Source organism: Buteo buteo, chromosome 10 (genome assembly GCF_964188355.1).
Source record: "Buteo buteo chromosome 10, bButBut1.hap1.1, whole genome shotgun sequence".
In the NCBI taxonomy this organism is placed as follows: domain Eukaryota; kingdom Metazoa; phylum Chordata; class Aves; order Accipitriformes; family Accipitridae; genus Buteo; species Buteo buteo.
The window spans coordinates 42,162,174-42,188,606 of NC_134180.1; the positions used below are offsets into that span (position 1 = coordinate 42,162,174).

General features: G+C 41.6%; 1 protein-coding gene across 2 annotated transcripts in view; it reads left to right on the top strand.

Annotated features, from left to right (window-relative positions):
- Window positions 1-26,433, top strand: part of ROR1 (receptor tyrosine kinase like orphan receptor 1) — a 171,233-nt gene that overhangs the window by 126,469 nt on the left and 18,331 nt on the right. For both annotated transcript variants that reach the window (XM_075037290.1, XM_075037291.1), the window contains exons 3-4: window positions 1,890-2,177; window positions 3,642-3,672. In XM_075037290.1, the coding sequence (XP_074893391.1) occupies window positions 1,890-2,177; window positions 3,642-3,672 (319 nt within the window). The remainder of the gene's footprint in view (window positions 1-1,889; window positions 2,178-3,641; window positions 3,673-26,433) is intronic.

Here is a 26,433-nt window from a genome sequence, read left to right on the forward strand (position 1 = left end):
GAAACAGTCTTTGAAATGTTATCAGGAATTATATAACTGACTGTGGTATAGAAATGTTACATTGGATAATTAAATGCGGTTATCCAGTTCCATGCTATTAGTGCGATTTTATTAAACCCAGATTGTGGAGAGAACCCAAGAATATGTGTGCTGACTTAGATTATGCTTCCCAGAGAGGTTATTAAGATAGCAAGTCAGAAACATTTCTAGTCTTGCAATGAAGCATGCAGAAACGGTTCTGGAGAGCTGAAAGGCCAGTCTGACACCCTGGCACCGGACCCTGTTGTCTGCCTTCACCAAAGGCTGGGATCTCTGCCCTTTTTACCCCATACATACATCTCCTAACTAATTAGATCCATGGGAGCACAGGTAACAGTCCTGTTTTGCACAGTTTTATACCTGCACGTTAAAAGGCTACTCGATCAGTGAAAAAAATAATGTATGTGGGCAGTGCCTTTGTGCTAAACGTTAATCCTAATGGCTTCTCAAGACCAAATGAGAACAGGGACGCCTTGTATAAAGTACCATGCAAATACAGGGTAAGAGCTTATGTCTTAAACAGGTTAAATACAAAGGAGAGAGATATTGATATACTCAGAATGTAATGAATGGAGTAGATAGTGAAGACATGATTAAAGTAAATAATTAGGGAAGCGAATTAGTTAGGCAAGTTAGGTGGCTAAGCTGGTTTTATACGTGCTAGAGATTTTTTTCATACTATTAGGCAGGCTTACTGCTGGAGTTAACAGTAGATGTACCTGAGAACAGTGGAGCATAAGCAGCATAGCACAAGTTTACGTACCGATAGGCTTTTCTTGACCTCCCGGGTTGACTCAGAGAGCGCAGGAGCAGAGTACAGCCTCTGGAGTTCTCATTCCTTGGCTGCCCTGCTGAGACAGCCAGCAGATGATAATGGGGTTTGGCCAGTAATGACCACTGTTAGATTTGAACCTGTGACACGGAGATGAAAGCCTGCGTATTCCATTCCCCGTACCCAATCCATCTCGCTCTCTGCTTTTAAAGGATTTAATTAAATGTTGAATACAGTTAACTAGAAATAGTCCCCTTCCTGAACGATGCAGAATGAAATAGCACTTGACAGGAGAAGGCAGTGCTCAAGAATGGATTAGAAGAGATTAATTTTGCTAAATTTTGATTTAACATTCTCTATCTTAACAAAAGAATTCTTGAGCTTCTGCTTGCACCTATCATGAGACCTATTTCAGATAAACTTCAGTACTCTTAGCAAGGGAAATACTGAGTGAGAAAAAAGTCTCCATCTAGATATGATCCTTACTCCTCATCTATGCAGTTAGTGCTTACAAAATCCTTGACAACGTACTCTCTACACTGCTCTGCAAATCAATTAAAAATGGCTCTAAAATCTTCACTTCCGAGTGATTAATTTCATATATTCCTATATTCTCTGGGTCCTAACATGAGCAGGGGCAGCTCTGTAGAGGCATCAAAATGAGCAGCTAGGTTTCTGATATATGTTTTTCATGTTTATTGGTTAGCAAAAATGAAAAATAAAAGAAAAAAAGAAAAGCAATGTTACCTTCTTTTTCTGTGTTGATTGAAGCCAAATAAGATGAAGTTGAGAAAGTAGAGAGAATCTGTGGGTGTATGAAGGAAGAGAAGTTTTCAAGAAATACAGCATTGCTATAGTGCAATGGAAATTCCAAAATTTCTTCCTTTTATTACCATGCAAAACTATATGAGACATATTGCATGCCCTGAAACATCAGTTAACAAGTATTATCATTTTCTACTAAACCTGATAGCCACTTCCTTTGTTTCCCTTTCAAAGACAAGCATGAGCTCTCTTTAAAATGACATTTCCTGAGCTGGAGTTCCTTATTCACCCTTTTTTTCTTTTTACGTGACAGATTACTTCTTGACGCTTGATGAACCTATGAATAACATAACTACCACCCTTGGCCAGACTGCAGAGCTGCACTGTAAAGTCTCTGGCAATCCTCCTCCGACAGTCCGTTGGCTGAAAAACGACGCGCCAGTTGTCCAAGAACCCCGGAGGATCTCCTTCCGTGCCACAAGCTATGGGTCTCGACTGCGAATAAGGAACCTTGACACTACAGATACCGGCTACTTCCAGTGCGTTGCGACTAATGGCAGAAAGACTGTTTCTACAACCGGTGTGCTGTTTGTAAAATTTGGTAAGTTTTTTCCTTTTAAGCTGTTCAAACTGTTACTTAGAAAAACAGCTCTGGAGAAAGGTGCGTTTATCCGCTGAAAATGAGCCCACTGATGTAGTAGTATCAGCCGGTCTGATTGAGCCTATTTCTGGGAGCATCTCTGGGATGGCAGTTTATCCTCCCTGCCTGTTTGCTCTTCGCTCAGCTGAGACACCCGTGTTGCCAGCTGTAATGGCGGCTTTTACTATATAAAAGCCTACTGGAAGCAGGACTGAAACACAGGGGTCACTAAATGGCAATGTTCATTAATATGCTGCTTGAGTGGATTCAGTCCAGAGGAGTAAAAATATTTTATTCTCAAGTGCCTGAGTGACCTTCTTTGTCTCTAGTAAGTGAGAAATTTCAGCTTGCAGTGTAGATTGGGGGCATGTTGGTGATATATATGTATACCTGTCAGGTAAAATAAGCACTTTTTCTTCAAAGTTTCTATTGAGATAATTGCCTTCAAAGCTGATCTTATGACTGAGAAGATTCCAAACAAGAAACAGGTTTTGTGTGTCTTCTCTTCCACCTCCACACTCAGAGGGAAATAATTCACTGAGATGAAGATATTTGCTAAGTCCTAGTTAATCCTCTTAGGAACTGGACAAATAACACACAATGAATGATGTATGTGATGAGTTTCATAGTCTTTTTTCATAAATCTCCTACTTTTTCTAAATTCTAATATGAAATTAATCATTAGGTGTTCTCATAAGGCAGTTGTCTTTTAGCTTGTATCTGAAATTTAGGAGATTTTCATCTGAAAGATGATACTTTTGTAGAAGCCTCTGTAGAAAACGGAGAGTATTTTTCTTTTTTCTGACTGGAGCAATATTAAATCTCACAATTCGGTTTCTAGAGCAAATACTCGTTAGTATGAGCTTCCCTGAGATCTGCTGCAGCTGACTCTTCAGTCTGCGCTGTGCCGGTGAACGTGCACTCGCGCCCGCTCAGCCCTTCCAGTAGTTGCCAAAATGCAAGTACCGAGGGCAGTAACAGCGAAACCCTCTCAGCCAAACCCCGCTGAGGTCACAGCGAATTTGATCAATGCATCTGAATCAGACCTAGGTTGAATTCCCTGACAAATAATGAAGATGGATAGGGGGAAATGATGCTGTTTTCTCCCAGTTGTAGTTACAACTCCTGTACAAGCCTCCTGTGGTTTGCTGTGACCTTTTCCGTGATGGCCCAAGACACAGTGGAAATGCAGGATGAGTGCCTCACCTGTTCATTGTCCTCATTTACGGCATTTTGCAGACAATCACTGCTACAGGATACAGTCTTGTCTTCGGTACAGAGAAACTGCAACTTGTCTGTTAAACTACGTAAACCACATCCAACATGACAGACTGTTACTTTTATCTTTTAAAAGGTTTTCAAAAGCTTCCTGCTTGCTACCTCACCATAACTCATCACGCTGTTTTTCTTCTGTCACTTTTCCAGGTCCCCCGCCAACAGCAAGTCCAGGATCATCGTAAGTTGTTTCATGTCTGTTATGTCGATTCATTAATCTTGCATTTCAGCAGTCAGAAGTTCATTTTTCATTTCGTGTGACAGGAGCACTTTTACATTCCACTTTAAGTCAGATAGTATGGTAATTTATTATAACTGAATTAGCTGTCTTGTAGATATATTTTCATGTTATCATGTCAACTCCTATTTCTTACCCTAGATTTCTTAATTTCCAATATTATTACCTTTAGATCCTCTGGTGCCTTCAGTCTTTGAACTGATTTCAGTGTACCTACAGGTATGAGTAGAAACTGATCTCCGTACATGTCGCGGCCCGATCCGTAAAAATATTTATCACTCTAAGTAGATTTTGCTACCTAGGGGCTTCTCACTGAATTTAAGGGAACTGATGGTCGTAAACTGTATCTGCATCTATCTGTACCTGTATTAGTAAACTGTCTTAAAACTGAGTTTGTAAAGATTGAGTACGTGGGTGGGGGTAGTGGCTGTTTTTACAACAGCTCCCTGTATCCTGGAGCTCGGGTTTGGTTCCTGCTGCAGGGTCCAAGCTGCTGGGTCTGAGCAGTAGCCACGTTGTTGTAACTTGGCAGTGGAGCTTCTGTCTTTGGTAGCTTTTGAGAATGTACGTTTATGTTCCTCTCTAGTTTCAAGATATGTGATCAAACTTGCTCACCTTTTATAGTCCCTTATTGTTTTAAAGTGTGATCTTCAGCTCTTCTGAAGTTTGAAATTAATTCTGTGATAGCGTGTCCAGCTTGTTCACATCTTACGTGCATGGTACAATCCTGAAAACATGCCTCTCCTGGTGAGGGAAGCTGCGCCATTAGAAGAGAAATACCGTACCAACTAAAACATAAAATGAAACTATTAATACGATTACAAGGGATGCAGAAGCTTGGGGATGTGAATGTTCTTGACTGTCCTTATAGAAGATTGTCCACAAAGTATTGCAGAGGATATAAATTAGGGAAGGCATCTGACCACAAAAGGACATGCTAGGATGCCCTCTAATGGAACATCATAAAATGTGTTTTTGTCTTCCCTGTTGAAGGTACCTGACATGAAGTTACTGAGTTTGTTTTTGGAAGGGGAACTCTGCTCGGACTTAGGCTCCGTTTTGTGATTGTGGTGTTCTGGGGAGGAAAGCTTCATGGTGCTGTGGGAAGTGGGGGCTGTTGTGCTCTTTAGCAGTTTGGAGACTTAATTAATGAGTTGAGAAGATGTATATTTTGTGTCTGCTTCCACCTAGTTTGGGGTTTCTGAAATTTGTAAGGTTAAGCGACATGTCCTTGGTGGTCAGAAACCCACGGGAGAGCAGTGTAAGCACAGAAAGTAAAGAGCTGTGCTGGAATTTCACTGTCTAGGCCACTCAGGATTGCCTCACTTTTTTAAAACAAAACAGATTTGTGAACCTTTTCCCCATTTTTCTTTCTGGCAGGGTTTTGGGGTTTTTTTGCCCCCCCCTGCAAAAAAAAAAAAAGACCACAACTTAACTAGCTAAAAGTCTCGCCCAGTTATGGAGAAGTAACAGCAAATAGTCCCTCTAATACAGTGAATGTTGGGCTGAGCTCTAAGCTGATGTCTACACAGCATCATCCAGACCATGAGAAAAAAACAAACTAGTGTCATGAGTGCTAGTTTGGAGACTAGGAGTATTACACTCTGCCTGAGCTAAGCACCCTTCTTCTAGCTTAACATGGCCCTGTCTTATTCTGCATGCAAAGCCCATATATCCAGGGAACAAACAATCACTGTTTTCTGTATGCACCATATCAAACATTAAATAGGCTTTAAAGTGACTTAATCTGAGATTTTAATTTTGTTTTCAGCATTCTCCACCCATTGGTATACATGTGTACAAACACAAAGAATGTGAAAAGGTGAAAAAAAAAAGTGAGACATCCTCTGTAATAGTCCTCTATAATAGTTGACTTTATAATTGTGCCTTATAATTTTGTAACCAAACAAGATATTTAATCACTTCATTACCCTGGGAGGTTGTGAGCTTTGTCTACTAAGAGGTCACATTGTACTAAACATTAGAGAGAACATATTGAAAGAAATGTGCAGAGGGATCTCTGTTTTACTGAATGGAGAACATTTACGTTCCTGTAGGAGCTAACCAGATTTAATCTGTGAAATGAGAGAATCAGGAAGGAGCTTATGACAAAGAAATGCTAAACTTGGAACTCGTACTAAATGAGAGTAAAAAAGAGGTCACTGTACGTCATCGTGAACCTAGTTCATATCTGCTGCCAGTGGCATGAGTGCAAGAGCCTTACAGATAGCAGGAGCGGGTTAGGTCCAGCTGTGTGAAGCAAAATTGCAAAGAGAAATTGCATGTTGTGAAATGCAGGAGGGAAATTGCCTCGAAATCTGTTCCTTGCTGTTTGCTCTTCTTTCCATGCAAACAATATCTTGAGTATTGTATAGCCCACTCATGCATAGCCTTCTCCCTGTACAAGTTGGCAAACAAATTTGTAGCTATGAAATGACTGAAAATTCGGTGGAAGTGCCTGTGGTTAAGAGCGAGCCCGCATTATGTAGGTGTCACAGAAAAGTGTTTGAAGGACTACTGGCTAAAGGCAGCAGTACTCTTCAGCACAGGGGAACAGAGCATTTTGTACAGCTCTGCTAAATTTTCTTGTCTGAAAACCAAATTTATTTAAGTTTTTCTAGAGATTAAAATATAATTTTTCTGATATTTTGATTGCAAATTTCTTCAAATATGAAGATAAGTTGGAGCTTGCTCCCTGTGAGACCCTTCGAATGCATCAGCCCTCAGACTGTTGTGTTGTTTCGTAGTCTTGATGCCATTTTAGGACTCCTCATTGCTATTAGATGGGCAATAAGTATAGTCATGAGATCTGTGAAAACCAACCCCATCTATACCAGCCTCAATTTTCAAGTTCTAGGGTGATAGACATACTAAGTGGTTGACCTCCCTCGCCATCGCTGAAGACTCATGGAAGTCCTATGTGTCTAACACTTTCTTCAGGAACAGTCCTGGAAGCTGGGTCGTAAAATATCTTCCTGCTGTTTTTCCAAAAGTTAGGGCATTGATCCTGGTGCTTTGGCTAAACTGGCTGTGGGTCCGTGGGTTCAGCTGATTTTGGTTCCCCAAAATACCTTCACGGGAACCTATGTCTCTCTTCCCTTGCTGTGCAGGCTGACCGCTGGTGTTGCTCTGCGCAAATGGACACTCGCCACACCTCATCATAGGGACATATCATATTATTTTACAGTGGTTAAATGAAGGCTAAATGTGGAAAGCACTTTGAAGGATGTTGTGGAAATGAAAACTTGTACTTGGATAGTGTTTGACCTTATCAGCATGAGTTTCTTCTCATATGATAAGGCAATGAACAAAATTGATGGCAAGTAGCAGCCTTGTTCAGTGGGTGTGTTTTTCCCATGTTGTCTTTATCAATCTACCATGAGTGGAAGGTTCTGTTCATTTAAGGATTTAATTTGAGGATCATGTTTTTTAAAAAATCCATATGCTCAGCACTTTTTCTTCACATAATTTATAGGTGCCGAGTTCTGCACTGATGCGATGGCAGAAAAATAGATGGGCCAACCGTAGCTTAAAAATAAAAAGGTTAAATGGATGACTTCTGTAAAAGAAGACAGGCAATGCTAGATAACATAATAATTCATGTGTGTGTTACATCCTTATTCTTTCTGCTTTCCTTAAGCACTGTTATAGCTAGCTAGAGCCAAAAGTCTGATTTGCAAATCAGTCTGAAGCAACTGAAAGAAAATTCGGCAGAAACACACTACTGCAGTCCATAAGGAAATCAAGGACCCAAGGTATTGCTGCAGTGTAAAGCACTGGCTGACCTGAACGTCCTTCCTTTAACTCCCTTCTGTTTGGCAAAGGTCAGCTTTAAAGCCCTTATCTGTGAGGCCGTGGAGTTACATTCCATTAACATGCACTGCTGCTCTGCATCTCTGACGTAGCTTGAAGAAGCTTCTTTTGTTTAAAAAAAACAACACAAAAACCCCCACGCTCCTGCTTTATAAATAAATGATTATTTTATCTTTTGTTTTGCCGGAAGGTGCTACAGATACAGCGCCAGCTACAAGCAACTCAGTGAGCTGTGGGGAGAGTGCGAATGCCTCTGTCCTGCGGTCCAGATGCGTGCCCAGGAACCTGGGCGGCTGCACCGGCTCTGGCCCTCGGACTACTGGAATAGTTTCCCTAAAGTGGATGGTGTCAAGGGCACCTCCACAACAGGCAGGACTCTTGGGGGGGGCCTCTTCTGGCAGATAAGTCAGGTCCTGCTGGCTCTTGGTGTGAAAGGCCACCATCAGCTACTTTAGCCCCCTCTTTTTCCCATGGAATTTATGTACGAAAACTCAAATCGAATTGATTGAATAATTTGAGGAAGACTGTAGGGAGCGTTTTGCTAGTTAACTCATGTGTCAGTCTATGCTTGTGCAGTGCATATTTCTGTGTGTATGTATACATTGTACACGCACATATATGCACCGCTGTAGCCATCACTTCTAAAAATTTCCCAAAAGACTGTAACTTTAACATTACTTTTGAAGTTCCCATGCTTCACATCACTTTGAAACTCACTTTTTATCCATCATCCACAGCAAGGTTTGGCCGTTTAAGGACGTAGAAGTGTGTATCTTAACCTCAGGTCTCTCTGCTTGCTACAGAGATCAAAATCGGAAAGGGCTGATGTCAGAGCGCAGCAGATTCCCAGAGATGAGAGAATTTAATATAACAATAGAGATACTCTGGCCTGGAAAAGGGTTGTGTGCCCAATCTTCTCCATTATTATTGTCCTTTTTTCCTCATTCTGTATTGTTTTCACTACCTGGAGCAATGGTCCTGTGCTTGCCCTGAACTTCACCCACTCCAGGAGAAATCCTAGGCACAAGTCACTGAAATTAGAGGAGGTGGAGCACACTTGCACTCTCTGTTTGAGAACTGCCACAAGAACTATAGTGGGAAAGAAAACAAAACCACTGTTTTACGTGGTCCAGTGTGAAAATGAGCTAGACAAACCCTCCTGGAGTATAGTCCAGTGAGAAGAGTTCAGGAAAATGCTCTGTATATTCTGCGTTGGAAAACCACACACAATTTATTGTGTTGTGAGTATGTTTCAAAAAGGCTTAACCTGCAGATTAAATAGTTCACTCAACAACATGGACTTTGGAATTTATTACAGTGGAAACACCAGAAGAACAGCATGGCACCTCTTGGAACTTATTCTGTAAGTTCACAAGATGTGGTGTTTTAGGTTTTAAAGGAAAAAAATGACTAGGTCATCAATATTACTGCTCTTGGATGTGCAGTGGTTACTGTGCGGCAGAGAGATGATGGCGTGAATGTAAATCAGACTGGATATATATACCATGGGCTGGCACCTCCTGAGTAGAGTGTATACAGCCCCTGTGTCAGTGTTGCTCTTTCTTGTACAGTCCTTTTATTCTTAATGTAGCCTTTTCTATATATATGACCTAAATATGGTATTGTTTTGTTCTTTATTTAACCACTGGGAATGAGGAGAGGAGAGGAGGTAAAGAGGAGAGGAGAGGGCTGTAATTTTAAGGGGCATTTGATTCATAAAATCAAATGGGGTTTGTGATTCCCAGAAATAACTTGCAAGGCTTGTGAAACCACAAACCCCAGAGGGTTCTCCCATCCTCTTTTTCAGTGATTAAGTTTTTTTTTTTTTTTTTTTTTTTTTAGTTAAACACATCTGGGTTTTTTAGTAAAACAGATCTTTTATACAGTGGCTCTGTGTGGCTGGATGTCAGCATGGTTCCTTCAACGAGAAAATGCATAACCACTGGCCAGCATCCAGGTGAGACTTGGCCATCTGTGTATTTGATTGTGGATTTCAAAAAGTAATAGAGAGACTTTCCCCTTTTGGCCATAGAAGCTAAATTTTATAGAAGAAAAAATGCTGATAAAGAGGCAAGAGTAGATTCACCAGAGAACTGCTCCGGCAGCATCCTGAGACAGACCTCCCTGCTGCTGCCCGCTGCCTACCCACAGCACCCAGCACCCCAGGGCTCCTGCGCCCGGGCTGGGCGCCAGGTGTGACCCCCAGGATCTTGGTGAAGGAGGAGTAGTGATTTCCAGTCCTGTAACATGTTTTGTGGCTGTCCCAGAAACTACCTTCCTGTTGCTTAGTGACGGTGGAAATTTTGAACGAGGACTGAATGCAAGTCCCACGAGTTTTGGCGCAGGATCTTTTATAGCCCCGCTGCGTGTTGGCACAACAGTTTGTACATGTGGCGTGTAGGATCTGAGACGCAAACTTGAAGTGGGATATTCTATGAGGAGGCCAATATAAATATATCTGTGCAAAAAAATCACACGGTATGAAGATGAAGTCTGAGTGGCTGATGCTGACAGAAACCATGTTACGTTCTGTTGCATTACTTCATTTGAGTGAAAATAATACTCCCTTAGTTTTGCCAGAGTCTGAGAGTCAGATTATCTGCTGTGAGCATGCCAATTGTGGAATTGAAATGTTTCTAGGGAGAGCTGGACTTGTCCTCTTCACTGAGTCTTTGATCTGGTGCACGCTTATCTGTTATGCCACTGTCTCACCTTTTCCTTTGTTCTGATTATTCCACTGCAATTTTCTTCGCAACATTCCTGTAGCATCGCGGACAGCAAGGTGACTGCTGAGGCACCAGGGTGTACGGTTTAGGTTTTTAACGACAACGGTTTAGGAGAGGGCATGCTCTTGAACTTTCCTGGGCAAGCAAAAATAAATGAAAACCTCTGGGTAAATGTAGTGCAGGGTTTAGGAAGCCATATTTGTCTCTTGTATTACATGAATTGGCTACAGACAGTATTCTGGTGCATTTTACGTCACTAAATATACACATGATCTGAGAATCCCAGGATCCTTTGCCTCTTTACCTGCTCTTATCTCCCAGACCACATACGGGAAACTGAGCCAGAGTAAGATTAAACAGGTGTTTCAGTTGCTTTAACTGCAGCGGTTTGTGCTACTTTAAATGCAGCTAAAGTCGCACTGGTCACCTTCTCTGGGTTTGACACTCTGGGGTGATTTGCCCAAGCTATTGCATGTGTAGCCTGTAATGAAATAGAGAATTGAGCTCTGTCTCTGGAGGCACAGGCTAAAACCTGTGCCACTGGATTGTTGTTCTTGTCTGCTGCGGCTGTGCATCGTCCACTGGTTTTCTTGTGAGCAATGCTGCAAAAATCTGAGTTCGTTGCCACAGAGCTCTTACCCCAGCTATTACTAATGAAGTGGGTTAAATTGTATTTTGTTATGCTGTGTTAAGTCTACAGAAAAGAAACTGGCCTGTAGTTTGGAGAAAGATCGACCTTAGAAAGTGCTTTTCACTTTTGAAAGGGTATCTGATAAACACTTTTACAAATTTTAGCTGAAGTGTTCCACTCTTATCTGCCTGTAGTGCAAACAGAAAGCCCTTCTGTCTTCATGCAGCACAAAGGAAAGGTATGACACAATATGGAGACATAGTTGTATTATCTGAAAACAAATTAATTACACTGATGTCAATATTTTTTTAAGTGGGGAGAGAGAAGGGAGTAAAGTACATCATGACTTGGACATGGGGAGCCAGAGTTCCCTAATGCATTTTTGTAATACAAGGGAAAAGACAATGTGCTAGGAAGAACGGGATTTGTTTTCATTCTGCGCAGGATGACCCATAGCAACTACATATGCAAATAAATGTTTGGTATAGAAATGGCCTTTCTGGAATGCTACAGTATTTGGAGAGTATTTTGACTTTTATGTCTACAAGGCTTTAATATAACCCAGTTGCATAGTCAGTAACCCCTGACGTTGCACACAGGATTTGTAGCAAGACTCCAGGAAACTCAGGGAGTCGAAACCTTGACTTCAGCATTTTGTTCACCTCATCCTGAAGCCAGCTTGTCTGCTTACGAGCAGCACTGTTGCCTGCTCACCCCATCTTTTTCAAGCAGAAGTCTACACAGGCAGCTTAGTGCAGCATCCCGCTACACCCAGCTCACTTCAGCAGCTGCTCTGTGGTACGTAAGGATGGGAACACAAGCACTGCTCTTTCATTTCTTGGCAAAATCAGTTCTCAGCTCTGCATGGTGGCCTTCCCCAAGAAGTGGTAACACAGATCCTTGTGCTAATTCCCGCTGTGCAGCCAAACAGAGAAAAGAAGTATGTACGGTGCGTTTTATACGGTGAAAGAGTTTCTTGACGTGCCCACAGAGGTCAGAAGGAGGCAGGCAGCGTGGATTGTGCGTGTGTTACAACCCACGGTGGAAGTGAAGATGAAAAGATGAAATTCTTTTTACTTGCTTAGGAAGTGCTCAGCTTTCAGCGTTTTGGAAATACTGGATCAGGTCTTGTGCCTTTTTATACTTAGCTGCTTTTTAGCATGTTAATTCAGCCTTGCTGCATTAGTTCAGTTGCACCGAGCTTGTTTGACCACGTTTGATAAATGCTGAGGACAACACTGAAAGGTGAATTTATGCTGTCATTATAAACTAGGCTCAGATACCTTATTTGACATTTTTTAATACTGTGGATCTAGGAACATTTCAAATCCCATGCAGGAACCTGGGGGAGCTGGTACATAAAGTGTGGATAGAGGATAGATTTTCTTTTCTCTAATTGGTGATCTCAATTGTCAGTGTTTATACAAACACTTAAAGAAATCCTGTAATTATATAATTTGACCCTGAGTTACAGTCTATGTGCATATTTTACTGTTTTGTTTAAAAAGGAGCAAAGTGAGGATCACTTTGAAGTTTCTTCATTTTGGCAACAGAAAGGAAAAAAAAAATCAGGAAAGGCTGAAAAGTTGCATTACTTACCCTGATCCTCTCCTGCAGCCTTCAGGGTATTGTGTTTATGGAGATATTCTTTAACTGCTGCAGGAAAAACAAAAAAAAAGATCATTACGCACAGTTGGCAATCTGTGTCTGACTAAGTCTGATAATAAACTGAGTCTTGTGAGTTAAACCAGTCAGACCTGCCAAGTATTGTTCCTATTAATGCTATATATCCTTAACGTCACACAGAGGCCTTTTTCCCACTGAACTCCCTGGCAGAAGTTGTCTGGGTAGGAGTTCAATCCACCCCAGGACAGAGGGCCCGTGCTACTAAGCTCTACATTAAGGCTGCAGCTAAGACTGGTTGGAAAAAAGTATTGGATTTGATTAAAAATATTGAGCCTTCAGTATTTGGTTTTATTCCATGTTGAAATGAAGCTGAGACCATTAGGCATTTTTCTCAGAAAACAAATGTTGCATAGCCCCTAGCCCAGCATATACTCACTTGAGAGGAGGAAGATGCTGGCCCTGCTTTGGAGCAGAGGTATAACCTGGTTTTCCCATATTTCATGTGGTCATTCCAGATAACAGCTATTTTGAGGCCAACCCAAAATTCCTTCTCGAGCTGCTAAAAGATTCCAGCAGCAATTTTGTCCAAACCACTGTGTTTTTGTGAAACATTCCAGTTTTCAGAAGTTGATGTTTTCTCTCTAAGACAATTTTCATCAAAAAAAAATCTCATTTAGCTCTAATCATAAGAGCAATTTAAATAACTTACAAGGATTTCTTTGAGCCTGAAGGCTGTGAGGCAAATCTGACAATATTACAATTAATTTCACCCTTCCTGGACCGGGTCAGGTTACAGTACTGGCTAAACAGAGCCTGTCTTTGTGCTGCTTTATTTTGGAAAGGACCTGCCCTGAATGTATGTCTTGTCCTCAAAGAGGGCAAATAAAAAATTATATTTTAGACTGTCTCATATTCACATGGGATTAGATTTGTGTTATGCTTGGACAACACAGTATCTTAAAGTTTCTGGCAGAGATTATTGGTCTGTTGTTTTATTTGCATATATTTACAACACAGTACCTTCTTCAGTGGCTCTTCATCTAAGAGTTGCTAAAATAGAGATGATTACTGTTGTTTTGGGGAGGAGGGGCGTATTTTACAACACAGCCTGAGTGCCAGAGCCTCCTCCCTCCCAGTCCCAGGCTTTTGAAGCTTTCTATGATATTTAGGGGTTTTGCCAGTGTATCTTAAGCAGTTAAAAATAACACAACAAGAAGCTAAACGAACCTCCTTGATTTCTCTCCCCACCAGCCTGCGGTAGGATGACTGTCAACGAAAGACTTTGGTGTTGCAGGAGAATACAGTAATTGAGTTTCTCTTGTCTGGCTGTTGCCTCATTAACGCTATTGCCCAGTGTGTACAGATGCGACCTGTGGGGAGGTGGATGTAAAGATCTTTAGATGTAGGAGGAAAGAAGGGAAATAGTTGTACATTCTATGTCATGTACTTACAGTATAAAATGATTTCTAGCTGTCATGGAATGAGTTAAATTTAACTAAGTCAGAAAACTGACAAATGAAACTGTGAATCAGTCATCTTTATTACTACGATTTTCTGAAAAAGAAAAGTGAACTTCTGTCACATGGAGCAAGCCTGTTTAAAAGTCCTGTATGGTCTTGTTTTACTTAAAAACCTACAGCTTCTGGGGGTCAAATGTCCTTACAGCACTTTCCTGGGCTTCTGGCAGTTTGCACAGCCATGGGAGTTGGTCACATGTAAGGTCTGAAATAAAGAACTAGTCAAACATTTCAGAAACCAGTTAATGTCTGAGGTCATCTCCAAAGTACAGTGAGATTCCCGTATGCCGTAAGGCCTTTAATTATGAGGGAAATCCTATTTAAAGGCCTATAATGTTTCTGTGGTTGTAATAAAATATCCTGCATAACCAGGTAGTAAAACCTCAGTGGGCAAATCTCAATCTCTTTCTCATTTTGTTCTTCTTTTACTTTAGTGCCCAGCTGTTGCTGATATTCCTTAAACAAATCTTCTTCTGCTATTTTCAGTTTGTGTTGATGGGGAACCAAGAAAAGGAGGAGCAAGGAGGGATCTGTCGGAGGTTCATCAGATCGTAATGGCATGCAATGGCTCCACTCTGGGCAAAACTTCAAGCAGGTTTTTGTTTTATCCACTAGCTGCCAGCCTCGCTATCAGTGGGCTGAAAAGTGAATTAGAGATGTAACATTTGAAACATTAAGGTAGTGAAAGCTCCGGCAGCATGTGGTAGGAAATATTGAAGAGAACAAAAATAGTAATAATAATAATTACAGTATTGCAAACAAAGCGTGGGTACTGGAAGGGGGGGAGGCAGTGTCGGTGGCCTCTGTGCAATGGATTTGTTTCCTGTCCTAGGCTCTCTTTAACCCACATGAAAAGCTGTCTCTGTCCATAGGTAGCCCTCTTCTTCCTGCCCCCCTTCCCATGGGCACTTTATGCTTCTCCTTCCCCCTTCAGATGGACTCGGCACCGAGCCTTTGCTTTTTCCCTAATGAGACATCCCAGGACGGGGACCCGGAGCCACGTGCTGCACTGCTACGTGTGCCTCCAAATCACTGCCCGGGCAGCTGCAAATTTTCCTTCCTTAACAACCCTCCATGTATCTTCAGATCTTCTGATTTCATAAATGGTTCCGTGATCATGGGGTGTTTCTCCTTCCACCTCGAATAGTGTCCTACCTCCCTTGGACCGGCCTGGTGTGCCTGCTGGGAGCAAGCTCCTCCGCTCCCCCGGGAGGATGAATACAGACACGCTTCAGGCATCCCCACCCTTACACGGGTCTCTCTTGCGAAGACCACCTGAAAATCAGCAATTTAAAAGGGCCACCCAGTGCCATCGGCAGCCACGCTGTAATCGGCCAGCGTCAGGAGTGTTGTGAGCAAGAGCCCTGTGATGAAGGGGCTGTGAAAGCTCACGTGAAGCTGGAGGGAACAATCCTCACCCTGAACTAACAGTGCGGCCCCTTGTTGCAAGGATGTGTCAATCATGCCAAGCTCAACTTAAGAGTTTACCCTGGGCTTCCGCAGCCTTTAGGAGAACCAGTGGTTTCAGTCTTGGGGCAAGTGTTTATTCAGTCTAGTAAAAACATTAAAAATGGGAATAAATCTGTATTGACCCAAGGTGCTTTCGCTGCTGCAATACGGTGTAAAACCTTCAGAACGAGTTTTCCTATAAAGATAACATCATTGCACAGCCCGCCTGTATGTAGTTACCTACTCAATCGTAATTTGTGTTACTTCATCACAAAATCATTAAGTGTGAGGAGGAAGATTATAAGGTGTTACATTATTTATCCTGATAATTAAAAACACGCATGACGCTCTAGTTTTGGCCGTTCAAAGCAATAACCCTGGGCAACTTCAAATACTGTAAAAGGAGTTAATCATCGATTTCAGAATGTGTCAAGTTTATTGATCTTGTTAACAGGAAAATATGTGTGGTTACCTCAGTGGGGAAGGAAAGCAGTTATCATCTGACCTGTTATTAGTTGGATGCTATTATTGATGCCTGAGCCAACAAAGATCCATGTTAAGCAAAAATTAATCGCAAATGTTACCTTGCCATAGTTTTCCAGGCAAATTTCTTGTGTCAGTAAATTTACTTTAAATAAATAAATTTTCTCTCAGTCCTGATTTTGCTGGAGATGAATGGGCACATTCTTTTGCCATAGTTCTGCCCTGCAATTAGCACCAAGAACACTTAGCAAGCTGATCCCCTTTCAAGGTTCACAGCTAGTTTAGAGATTTGGAGGTTTTAGAGGTGAGAAGAGACTGCTGCAGTCCTCCATCTAACCATCCCGGGGACTACACAGGCTGTAGTACTTCTCTCAGCTATGTTATGTTCCAAATCCAGTGGTTTCGAATTAACTAGGGCACCTCCTTGGGGAAAAAAAAAAAGTGTCACGTTGATTTTATGTCTTTAACTTCTGAACGTGCTTGTGCTGTGTCAAGTCAAATGCCTTTATAAGATTCTAAATATACAAACATTGTTGTCTTTACAACCCAACTCTTGACTTCGCCGAAGCGCATCTGAGGGTCTCTTTTCTGTAAGCTCCTGGGAATTGCCACCAGCTCTGTTACCGCCTCAAGTCCTCTGGTGTTTGGGCTTCGTTTCAGCCATTGCACTGTTTTGTCTTCGATGGTGTAAGGCCGGCAGATGTGGAATCACTTGGGTATTTCCACGATGTGTGTGAGTACTGGCAGTGCAAGGGCTGCCAGGCACTCGGTTAAGTCAACAGCCGTGAAGAGATCATGGAAACGCTGTCTTTTACAATTCTTGGATGCAAGCTGTCTCAACGCACCTATCTTTAAAAGATCTGGTTTCAGTAGGTGCTATCTAATGTCTTTTTTAGTTACTTTTGGACTAGAAGCTATTTTGTTGTATTTATATGATAAATAAATGCATTTTTGCTGCATTATTGTTGACAGTTCCACCACTTCCATCTTGTGAGAAATACGAATTGTAGCAGAATCTCTTAATCCTGGACTTAAAAGCATAGGAAAAACCTTTTCTTTCCTGTTTGCAGCTATGCTAGTTTCAGAAATCTCCTTGTGTGATTTTAGCATCTAACGGTAAATTTTAGCATTTATTTAAAATTTGGTGGTGTCAATTTTTCCTCCTCAGTGCATGCAAATTAGCCCAGGCACAAGTAGCAGATGAAGATTTGGTCTCCTGTGAGAGTACTGTCTTTTGCAGATTTGAAAGGAACGAAAGATAATGAGAGAAAATATTATTTTAGCAGTGATAAATGTGAAAGAATGATCTGGGGAATGTTTGCTTTGTGTTAGGAGCTGTGTTTAGGGCAATAGTTGGCATCAGGAGCTGCGTCTGTTTCGGAGTGATCTCGGCTGTATGGGGATAAACCCAGAGGAACTCCATGGGTTTCTGTGGAGCTGCTCCATATTTTTCCTCAGTGCGATTAACACAGGAATGTTACTCCACGCTTGGCATATAAGGCGTTTTTGTGAGACAAAATAGGCAATCATGGTCTTGCCAAAATAAAGTTTCTCGGCTGGATAAAAGGAGCAATGGTATATAAATACCAGTGTTTCCTTTCATTTTCATCTCACACACACTGTGCGTAAATCGCTTTGCTGCATGGCTGGTATGTGTGCATGCCTTTTTAAATAATATTTGGCTTAATCCTCATTTAATTTTTTGTGCAGTTGTAAAATACATGTTTTATATTACCAAACCACGATAAGAGTTAGTATTGATATGAACCAGCATTTCACCTACTCAAAGATAAAAAACAGCTTTTAGATTTGATAAAGTACAACTGCAAAAATATGCCAGGACAGACTTTATTAAAACAAGGTTCTAGAAAGAGGTCTATTATCTTAAATAATATTTTTCCGGGGAGGGAATGCGTTAATATAATACATAACATGCATATAACCTTATCAATACCAATTAATTTCAGAATTACAGCTGAAATTTTGGTGTCATGCAGCTCAGCCCATCGGACCATGCGGAGGCAGGTAGGAAGTCTGGCAGACGCGGCCGTGCGCTGTCTTACTGAGAAACCGTAGAGCTGGATGTTATGAGTACCTTGAACATAGTTTGCATCAAAGTACCCAGGTAATCACGTGTAAAACATCTTAGAAATTTGTGATCCATTCACAGAGGCAAGTTAGCATAATTACCTCTAATGCAAACTTTGATCGAAGTACTGTTCTCAATTGCTGACACACTGGAATAATGAAATAAAACTAAATAAAGCAACTGGGATAGTTTAGTTTGTTGGTAAATACAAAAAAATTACATATCATGCAAACTTGGACAAGTCCAGAAAAGTATGTACCTTTTCCTTCTGCCACTTGAATCATAAAAACCCCATGGTCCTGGTTATGGAGGTAAGAAAGTGGATTTTTCACCCTGAATACCAATTATTGGGTGTAAATGAGCTGCAAAGTGGGACTATCTTACATGTTTTCTACAAACACCGAACTGCAAACAAGCTGGGCTTTTCTCTGAGTTGCTCAGACAAATGCTTTAAGCTTGCAGTGTTTTGAGCTGGTTGGCCTTGCAAAATTAGATGTTTCCATCTTTATTTACCACAACAACAACAACAAAAATTAGAGGTCAGAATTTACTTAATTCTTTTAATGCCGCTGCCAGAAAATAGGCAGGAAGGCATGTTGCGACCTATTCATTCTTTTGGGGTAGCAGGAGGAAAAGGCAGTGACTTTTTTTCTAGGAACAAAAGTTTTAGAAGGGATTTGGCCCATTTCTGAGTAGAAAGCTGCCATTTTTACAGAGTACTTTCTTCAAATAGGGATTTTCAGAATCTGGGGCTAGGCATCTTTCTCAAGGCTAACCAAAATATGAATATTTTGGTCCCAAGATGGTTACTGAAGTGTGGTTTCTTCACGCGGGTCTGTGCAGCCTATGTGGAGAGGCAAAATGCTTTTAAAGAAAACAAACAAGCTCTCCGTGTCTTATCCGATTACCATTAGGGAATGGATGGACGGATCTTAATTTTCACCGAAGCATATTTTCACTCATGTTTGTTGTCTTAAGAATGACTTTCTTATCTCAAAAGCAATCTTTTTCACAAGACATTCTCAGTTCATTATAACTCATGATACCCTTTAAAGCAGACTGGCTATTCCCAGCTGAGGAGCCTCTATTTATGTGTGTCTGTCAGGAGCAGAATTTATGATAGACCTGCAAGTTATGTGAACTTTAAATGTTTTCACAGTTGTTAAACTTGACCAACTATTTCAATAAGACTAACTGCTTAAAACGGTTTTGGACTTATCAGCTACCCCCAGCCAAAGTATGAGTATTATGCTCATAAACACAGCAATCCCCAGACTGCTTGTCGGCAGAGAAAAACACTGTATTCCTACCTTGACATAATTCCCAGGAAGTCCGTTTAGAAAAATATGTTTTCTGCTAGATTTTTTAAAGGAATCTGGAATTTCAGATCATCTTTTTCCACATAGTTGCTCTCCATCCAGTGTCGTTACTTTGTAGTGCCTGGCCTCTCCCCTGTCCCATGAAAGGGAACCGCAGATACGCACTTCAGGGCAGGAGTTACCCCATTGAGAGGAGCAAGGCTACATGCCTGTAAAATTAGTTATCTGCAACTAATTATTAGCATCTGAATTAGTACTGGGGCATGTAACAGTGATGCACAATGCTGAGCAGGTACGGGGCTCATGCGTTGGGGTACTGGTGTGCTGAAGTCCGAACTGGTGCCCCTGGGTTCCGACAGCCCTCACGCACGCTGTGTGCTCGGCATCTCGTTGGGTAGAGCTCAGCAATTCGGCTCAGCAGCTTCAGCAGGATCTGTGAAAACGTCTGTTAAATAAAAGGAGAGGTAACATAGCTAATTTTTGCAGTAAGTTTGAGCTTATGGTGGTTACTGTTATTTTTGTAGCAATTGTGGAGTATACTAGTTACTGATGGGTGCAAATTTTTGGTCAAATAATAGTTTAAACAAGCTAACATGTATTATTTTTAATTAACTTGTGCTGAGGCATGTGTTTCACTTTTAATTCAAGTGTCAGATTTGTGAAGTCTGTTTTTCATCATGCTTAAGGTTAAAATATTAGGTCACTAGAAGAAAGACCTATTTGAGTCACATAAGACAAATTAAATGTTAGAAGGAAGGAGAGGGGAGGGAGGAGCAGAAATAAGGCTGTGACTTCAGAAAATGAAGTAAAGCAGGAAAGAGTTAGTGAGATAAAATGGGCTGCAGAAGTTCTGAAACGCATTTTGTAGTGCTCAATGTTGACTCTTGGTGCTTACAAGTTTTTGTATCAGTTAGGAATAGTTCAAAGCTGTATTTGCAGTGTCCTGAGGCCCAGGAAAGAGCGGGATATTGCCTTCTGCAAGAAGTCTCTCCTTGGCAAAGAACAAGCTGCAGTAGTTTTATCAGGGAATAAACGAGGTCTTTAAGACATGTTGCTGGAGAATGAGAAGTTTGGATGTCCTTCCATAGGAGGGAAAGAAAAAAAAAACGCATGGGATGGAAAAATAGCTTGAAAATGAAGATACTTTGCCATGTTATTTAAATAGTCTATGTGTTAGCACCATAAATAATTGTCTTTTGCTTTAGAGTAAACGTTTTCATTTTTTATGTTCTCATTTATGAATGTGTGTTATTTTCTACACATTCCAGAAGACTTGACTACCCTGTTGCAAAGGTAGGTGTCTATTATACAGTAGCATACAAAATGGCTTTTGCTAAACACTTGAGCTGTTTCAGTCCTCAGCAGTGAATAAGCAGTTGTGAGAGACAGGAATCATTAGCAATGCTAACTGGAAAATTTTAAATGTTAATTTTTCCTTAAAAAAAGGACATCTGACAAAAGAGATTTAACGTAAGGCAAACAAAAAGGTGTTACTTAAAACCTTGTTATTATTCTCACCCTTTTCTAATCACAGGGTTTCAAAGTACCCACGTCCCTGCTGTTTTCTCAAAGCAATGCTCCTCGGAGGACCCAGCTCCTTATGCATTAAAGCCTGGTTATGCCACACTTTTGGTGTAAAGAGACTTTCTCGTGTGGTATCAGTTGCATGAACGCTCACTCTGAGGCCCCATTATGCCTGTAAAGAGGCAGTAAAATATTTGGGAATAAAGCCCTTAATGTCCACATCAAGCCATTTGAAAGGTGACTCAACCTTGACTGTAATATTTAAAGTTTCTTTTTTGAATATATCACAGAGGTGCACTTTTCTGTATGAGGGGGAAAAATGAAATTTGTGGGCGTGATGCGCAATGTAATCTGCAATTTATTTTATTGCTCAATGAAATCTGAACAACCTCCATAACTTTGTGTGACTAAATAATGAAGAAATTCCTTAGTATTGGGGATTTTTATCTGACTAGAGACTGAATACAGTCTGGAGTATGTCCTTTGTGATATGACCTCTTTGTAGTCCTAAGTATATCCTTCTGGCAGATCCCGAGAGTCAGAAGGGTGTGTTGTTCTCCTGTTCCTATGGGAAAGAGTGCCGGCCTCATGCAGCACCGAGCAAACCTGTAGTAACTCCCCCATATGGCAGTGCTATAGACAGAGAACGGTCTCCGGGGAATATCAGCTTCCTGGTCAAATAGGTCACTGATATACTTTTCATACGTATGAAAGCGATGAGGCGTTTGATTAAGGAGCTCCATCGGATCTGGTGGCTTGATATCACTTGTCCTGCACCAAGCCGTGACGGTTGGGCATGGAGGGGCTGATGGAGATGCGGCAGTCGGGCTGTAGTACACTTTGAGGTGCTCACAAACTGTGCATTCAAAAAGGTCCCGGTTATTAGGGATTTGGACAAAAACCTGAGGGATGGGGCCGAGGCAGGTAGAGGAAGTCTCTTCCCTTTGCCCGTCTGCCTTATTTCGCGTCCAGCTTCCCGGTGCAGTGCCTGAGGGTCGCTCTCTCGCCAGGTGAAAAGAAAATCTCATCTTTTCACGGCTGCGGATGTGAAATGGTCCGGTCCTGCCCGTCCGCTCCCGAGGGCCGTCAGACCAACTGGCCTGAGCCCCTGTGGGGCAGAGGGAGAGTCTGGTATCGCTCAGGGCAGAGCGGCTGCAGCCGATTTATGGGGTGAAGCTGATGATCGTTCCATCAAAAACTCCTTATCTAAAGGTTAATGCTTGATGAGAGGTGGATAAGGAACGTGTGTGTGAGATCGTTGCAGCTCCGTGAGGGAATCCAGGAGGAGGGAGAGTGTTTTTCTGTGCAGTACAAAGGTTTGATAGAAGAGGCAGCGTTTAGCACTTGTAATCTTATCCCGCTTGACTGCTCTTCAAAAACATTTTACTTTTTTTTTTAATCTGCATCTAGAAAGTTGGACGAACCAACCTTCCAAACGTAACCTTAAAATCGCTTTGTCAAACAAAACATAAGTGCAAGAAGTTTCCTGCCATTTCCGTAACTATGAGCATATGATTTGCAGTTCATCTTGAATAATGATGTAAGAAATCTGCCAGGAAAGATCCAAACGCTGTTACCAGGGTTGTTTCCTAACCAGCTGCAGCTGCTGAGCAAACGCGCGGCCGGCTCGCACCCTCGCTTGCAGGAACGCCCATTGACTTTCCAAGAGGAGGTTTGGTAGGGAAGGGATTGTTACGAAGTGTTTAAGAGGGGAAAAAGAACAAATCTCAGAGGCTAACATCCCAGCTAGTTTATTTATTTTTGGTCAATATTTAGATCAAATTCACAGCCACTGTTATTGAGCTTTTCTAGGCAGCTTTTACTTCTCCGAAATGAGTCATTTTGATAGAGGCGCTGTAAAACTTTCTTATGATGACAAAGAAAAACATGCAGTAATTGCTTCGGTGCATCCTTGCCAAGGGATTAATTGCACGAGAGATGTATTTTATTAAGCTTCCAAAGCTGTGGATGCTGCCGCGCTGCCCAGATGAGGTTAGTAGAAAACACATGTCAGCTCTCACCAGTGATGTTTATGTCTCTGCACAAACCTGCCTCCTTTCAGCACCGAAATCCTCTAACGAGAAGTGACTGGGGGAGGGGAGCGCAGCGATATGCAGCCCTGAGAAACGCTCAGACCAATATATTTGGGTAATTGGAAGATTTTTGGGGGGCCAGGGAATTTTGTCTGTCCCAGTTGTAGCGGAGAATGGCCGTAATGGGGCCCCAGCGCTGGCCTGGGCCCCTCAGTGCCATCCCACGTGCTAAGCCGTGCAAAACTGCATCCCAAACTCAGTTAATTTTGGATGCTTTACCTGTCTCTGGATCGGAGGCATCATGTTAAACCAGCTATCAGTCTGGAATGTGAGATAACGACTAAGTAGTTACTTAGGCAGATCGTATTCGCTTATTGATTTTTTTAGTAGTAGTAGTAGTAGTAGGAACAAGGTGTATCAGTGGTGGTATGGGACTCTGTAAATTTAATGAAGTCAAAGGACAGCGTTATTAATTTTTTTATTTTATGCCTGTGCTTTTCTAGTGAACCATTTAAACCCTAGCTGCCTTGTGACTTTAAAGGGGTGTCAAAACAGCAATAGCTTATATTACACAGAACTTTTCCTTAAATTACACAGTGACATGCAAGTCTGGGCAATTCTCTTCTTTTTGCAAAGTAAAATGCAGCCCTCACATTTCTGAAATATTGTTATGAAACAGAGCCAATATGTTCCCATTTTCAAAGCGAGGCACAAGCAACTGGGTTTTGCTCTTTGGAAAGTATGACAGAATATTATTCATCTGTTTGCTTTAAGGGATATCTGCCAAGTAAAAACTCTTTTCATTTTATTCTGTGTGAAGCTGGAACATGAGTACGGAACAAAATACAATTTATTTAACAATGTACAAATAATTTATACAGCATTAATGCATGTACAGAGGGTGTATTGGATATATGTAATAATAAAAAAACTAATTTATGGATACACCTTTTAATTAACTGCAAAGTTTTCTAGAGCGTGTTTCTTCCCCGTGTGCTGTCACCTATCAGCATTCATTAGGAACTCAACTCCCCTAAAGCAACACCCTCTATAAACCCCAGTTGTAGGTTGCAAATCTGTAGGTGCGTGACTCAAGTGTTAAGAAGGACCCTTTTGGTGCAGCTCTTGAGTGGGCACAGGAGTCTGCCCAGGTGCCATGCGGATCCCTGCCTGTGCCACGGTGATGGGAGCTAAGCTCTCTGCTCACACTTCTGTTTTCCCTGGGAAGAGAAGGGTATAAAGCACTTGGTTGTCTGAACTAGGCAATGTTGGCTGCATTTTCCCATCAGTACTCTGCTGTTGGATATAAATTATTTAGATAAACAGCTCTGACTAGTTTAGTGCTATGGTAGAACTTTTTTTTTTTGAGCAAGACAAAATGCCTTTCACTTTGTAAGTGAAAAAAATGTCTGCACAGCCTTCATGCAGAGCCAAAGCTGCTCCATCTCCACTTGGAAGATCTCGGAGATAATACACCACTTATTTGCTTTTGCTCTTCAAATCAGTTAATCTTTGTAAATCAGTCTGGCTTTGCACGCGCACCTTAATCCCGTGCTGGCTTTACTGAACATTATGATGTCCTTTCCCCTGCTGCTTTTATTAATCCTCACTGCCTCTATGTACACTCACCTGTTTACATTGCTGTTAGAGATTTGCTTACCGAAATAATGGTAATCCAATGATCCCGTCTAACCAACATACTAATGGACCTAAGTGTAAGTGTGTATCCTAGCAGGCTGGTGTTGGAATGGGCATCAGGAGGGAGGGCAATGCTCCTATGTCTTGTCTTGGGACACCCACAGTATTTGGGATTTTGTCTTGCCTTGTCCTACATCTCTCCTCTGCCCATTTTTGCTCAAGATATCAAAATTAGTCCTGGATTTATGATTCTTTCTCGTTGGGTACTCATTCAAATCCTTCTTAAAGCCAAAGAAAAAAAAGGGGAGGAAAAAAAAGAAAGAAATCCATGGGGTGTGTTAGAAATGACCACACAATTACACCATCTTTGGAATATGTATTTTTTAATACATTGGATATTGTGAAAATAAATACAACATGATTGCACAAGGTTCAGTTTTTCTATTAATTTATAAAATACTTCTCAGTGAACTCATGTTAAAGCCTGGTTACAAAGCTTTTGCTAAACTAAGTTCGTGGACCCATTGTTGACATTTGCTGGGAATGTTGTTTAGATTCAGGCAATTTCTGGTAATTCAGAAAAAGACTGGGAAAGAAAAGACAGCGTGTTGGGAAATGGACTCTGATGGAGAATCTTGCAGAAATGGTTTGTATTTAGAAACCAGACTGCGGAGATGCGTTTGGATGAGGTGGATACCATGCAGACCCTCCAGGTTTAGTGCGAGCTGATAAGAAACAAATTGCAAACTGATTGTTATTGCTTTTCCGCTGCTGCAAGGTACTTTGCCTGGTTTGCATGGGGATGCCTAAAAAGCTGGTGCTGTTTCAAGTCAGAGGCAATTAGAAATTCTCCCCGGTTTCAGGCTGCAACAGAAAGGCGCTGTGCTGGGAGGCAGATCAACCTTTCAATTCACTGGAGCCGTCACGCCATGAGCAGATGAGATCAAGAGATCTCTCCTAATGCAGCTCATGTAACTACCTCCTCTGGGATCCCAGTACAGAGTCAGAGATTGGGAGGGTCTGAGTGAGAAGCAAAGGGAAAGAGGAAAAGCAGGAACTTGCACTGACCATTCTTTGGTTTAGGGCTGGTTTATTATTTTGTTACCATTTCAGTATGTGAAAAGCTGCTGGTGACCCAGGGTTGACAGATGTAAATATTGCTAGCACAAACGAAAAAAATTAAAGAGGGGAAAATGAACCCGAGCACTGACAGTGAATTCTTTGTCAGTATTTGCAATTTTTTTTGTGTGCGGTGACTTGGTCTCTCCTTCTGGCTCTGTCTAGGTGACCTGTGTTGAGACCTTTGCCATCTTAAACTACATGTCAAGGGCAGGGTCCTTTTACTTGTACAGTGACTTATATTCAGACGTACCCAGAGAGACATGAAGTACCTTATTACAGTGCTGACTTTTCTATGCAGCCTCTGTAATCCATAGAAGGAAAGATGCTGTTCAAGTTTGGGCTGCATGAAGACCCAGCGCATCCCATGTTGATGCAGGCTCTAGCCTAGGTCAGATTAAGTTAGTGAGTTGGTGCGGACACCCTTCAAATCTCTTACGCAGTCTTCTGTAAACTTTGTGCAATCAGATACTTAAAGACACCTGAGTACAGTGTAAATTTAATCCATGGTACTACTATTATTGCAGGAAGCCAAAAGTATTGTTGCAGGGGGAACTGCAGCGGGATCTAAAAGCAATGAACAAGCTCCAAGATAAACATCAAGGCTAGAAATATTTAAAGATCCAAACAGAAAACAGAGTGGAAACCAAATCTGAAAAGAAATAATCGTAAAACGCTACAGTGCTGTATCATCTGTCAGTCATTAAAATCCAGCGCTTTCCTTTTTCTTGTGTAGT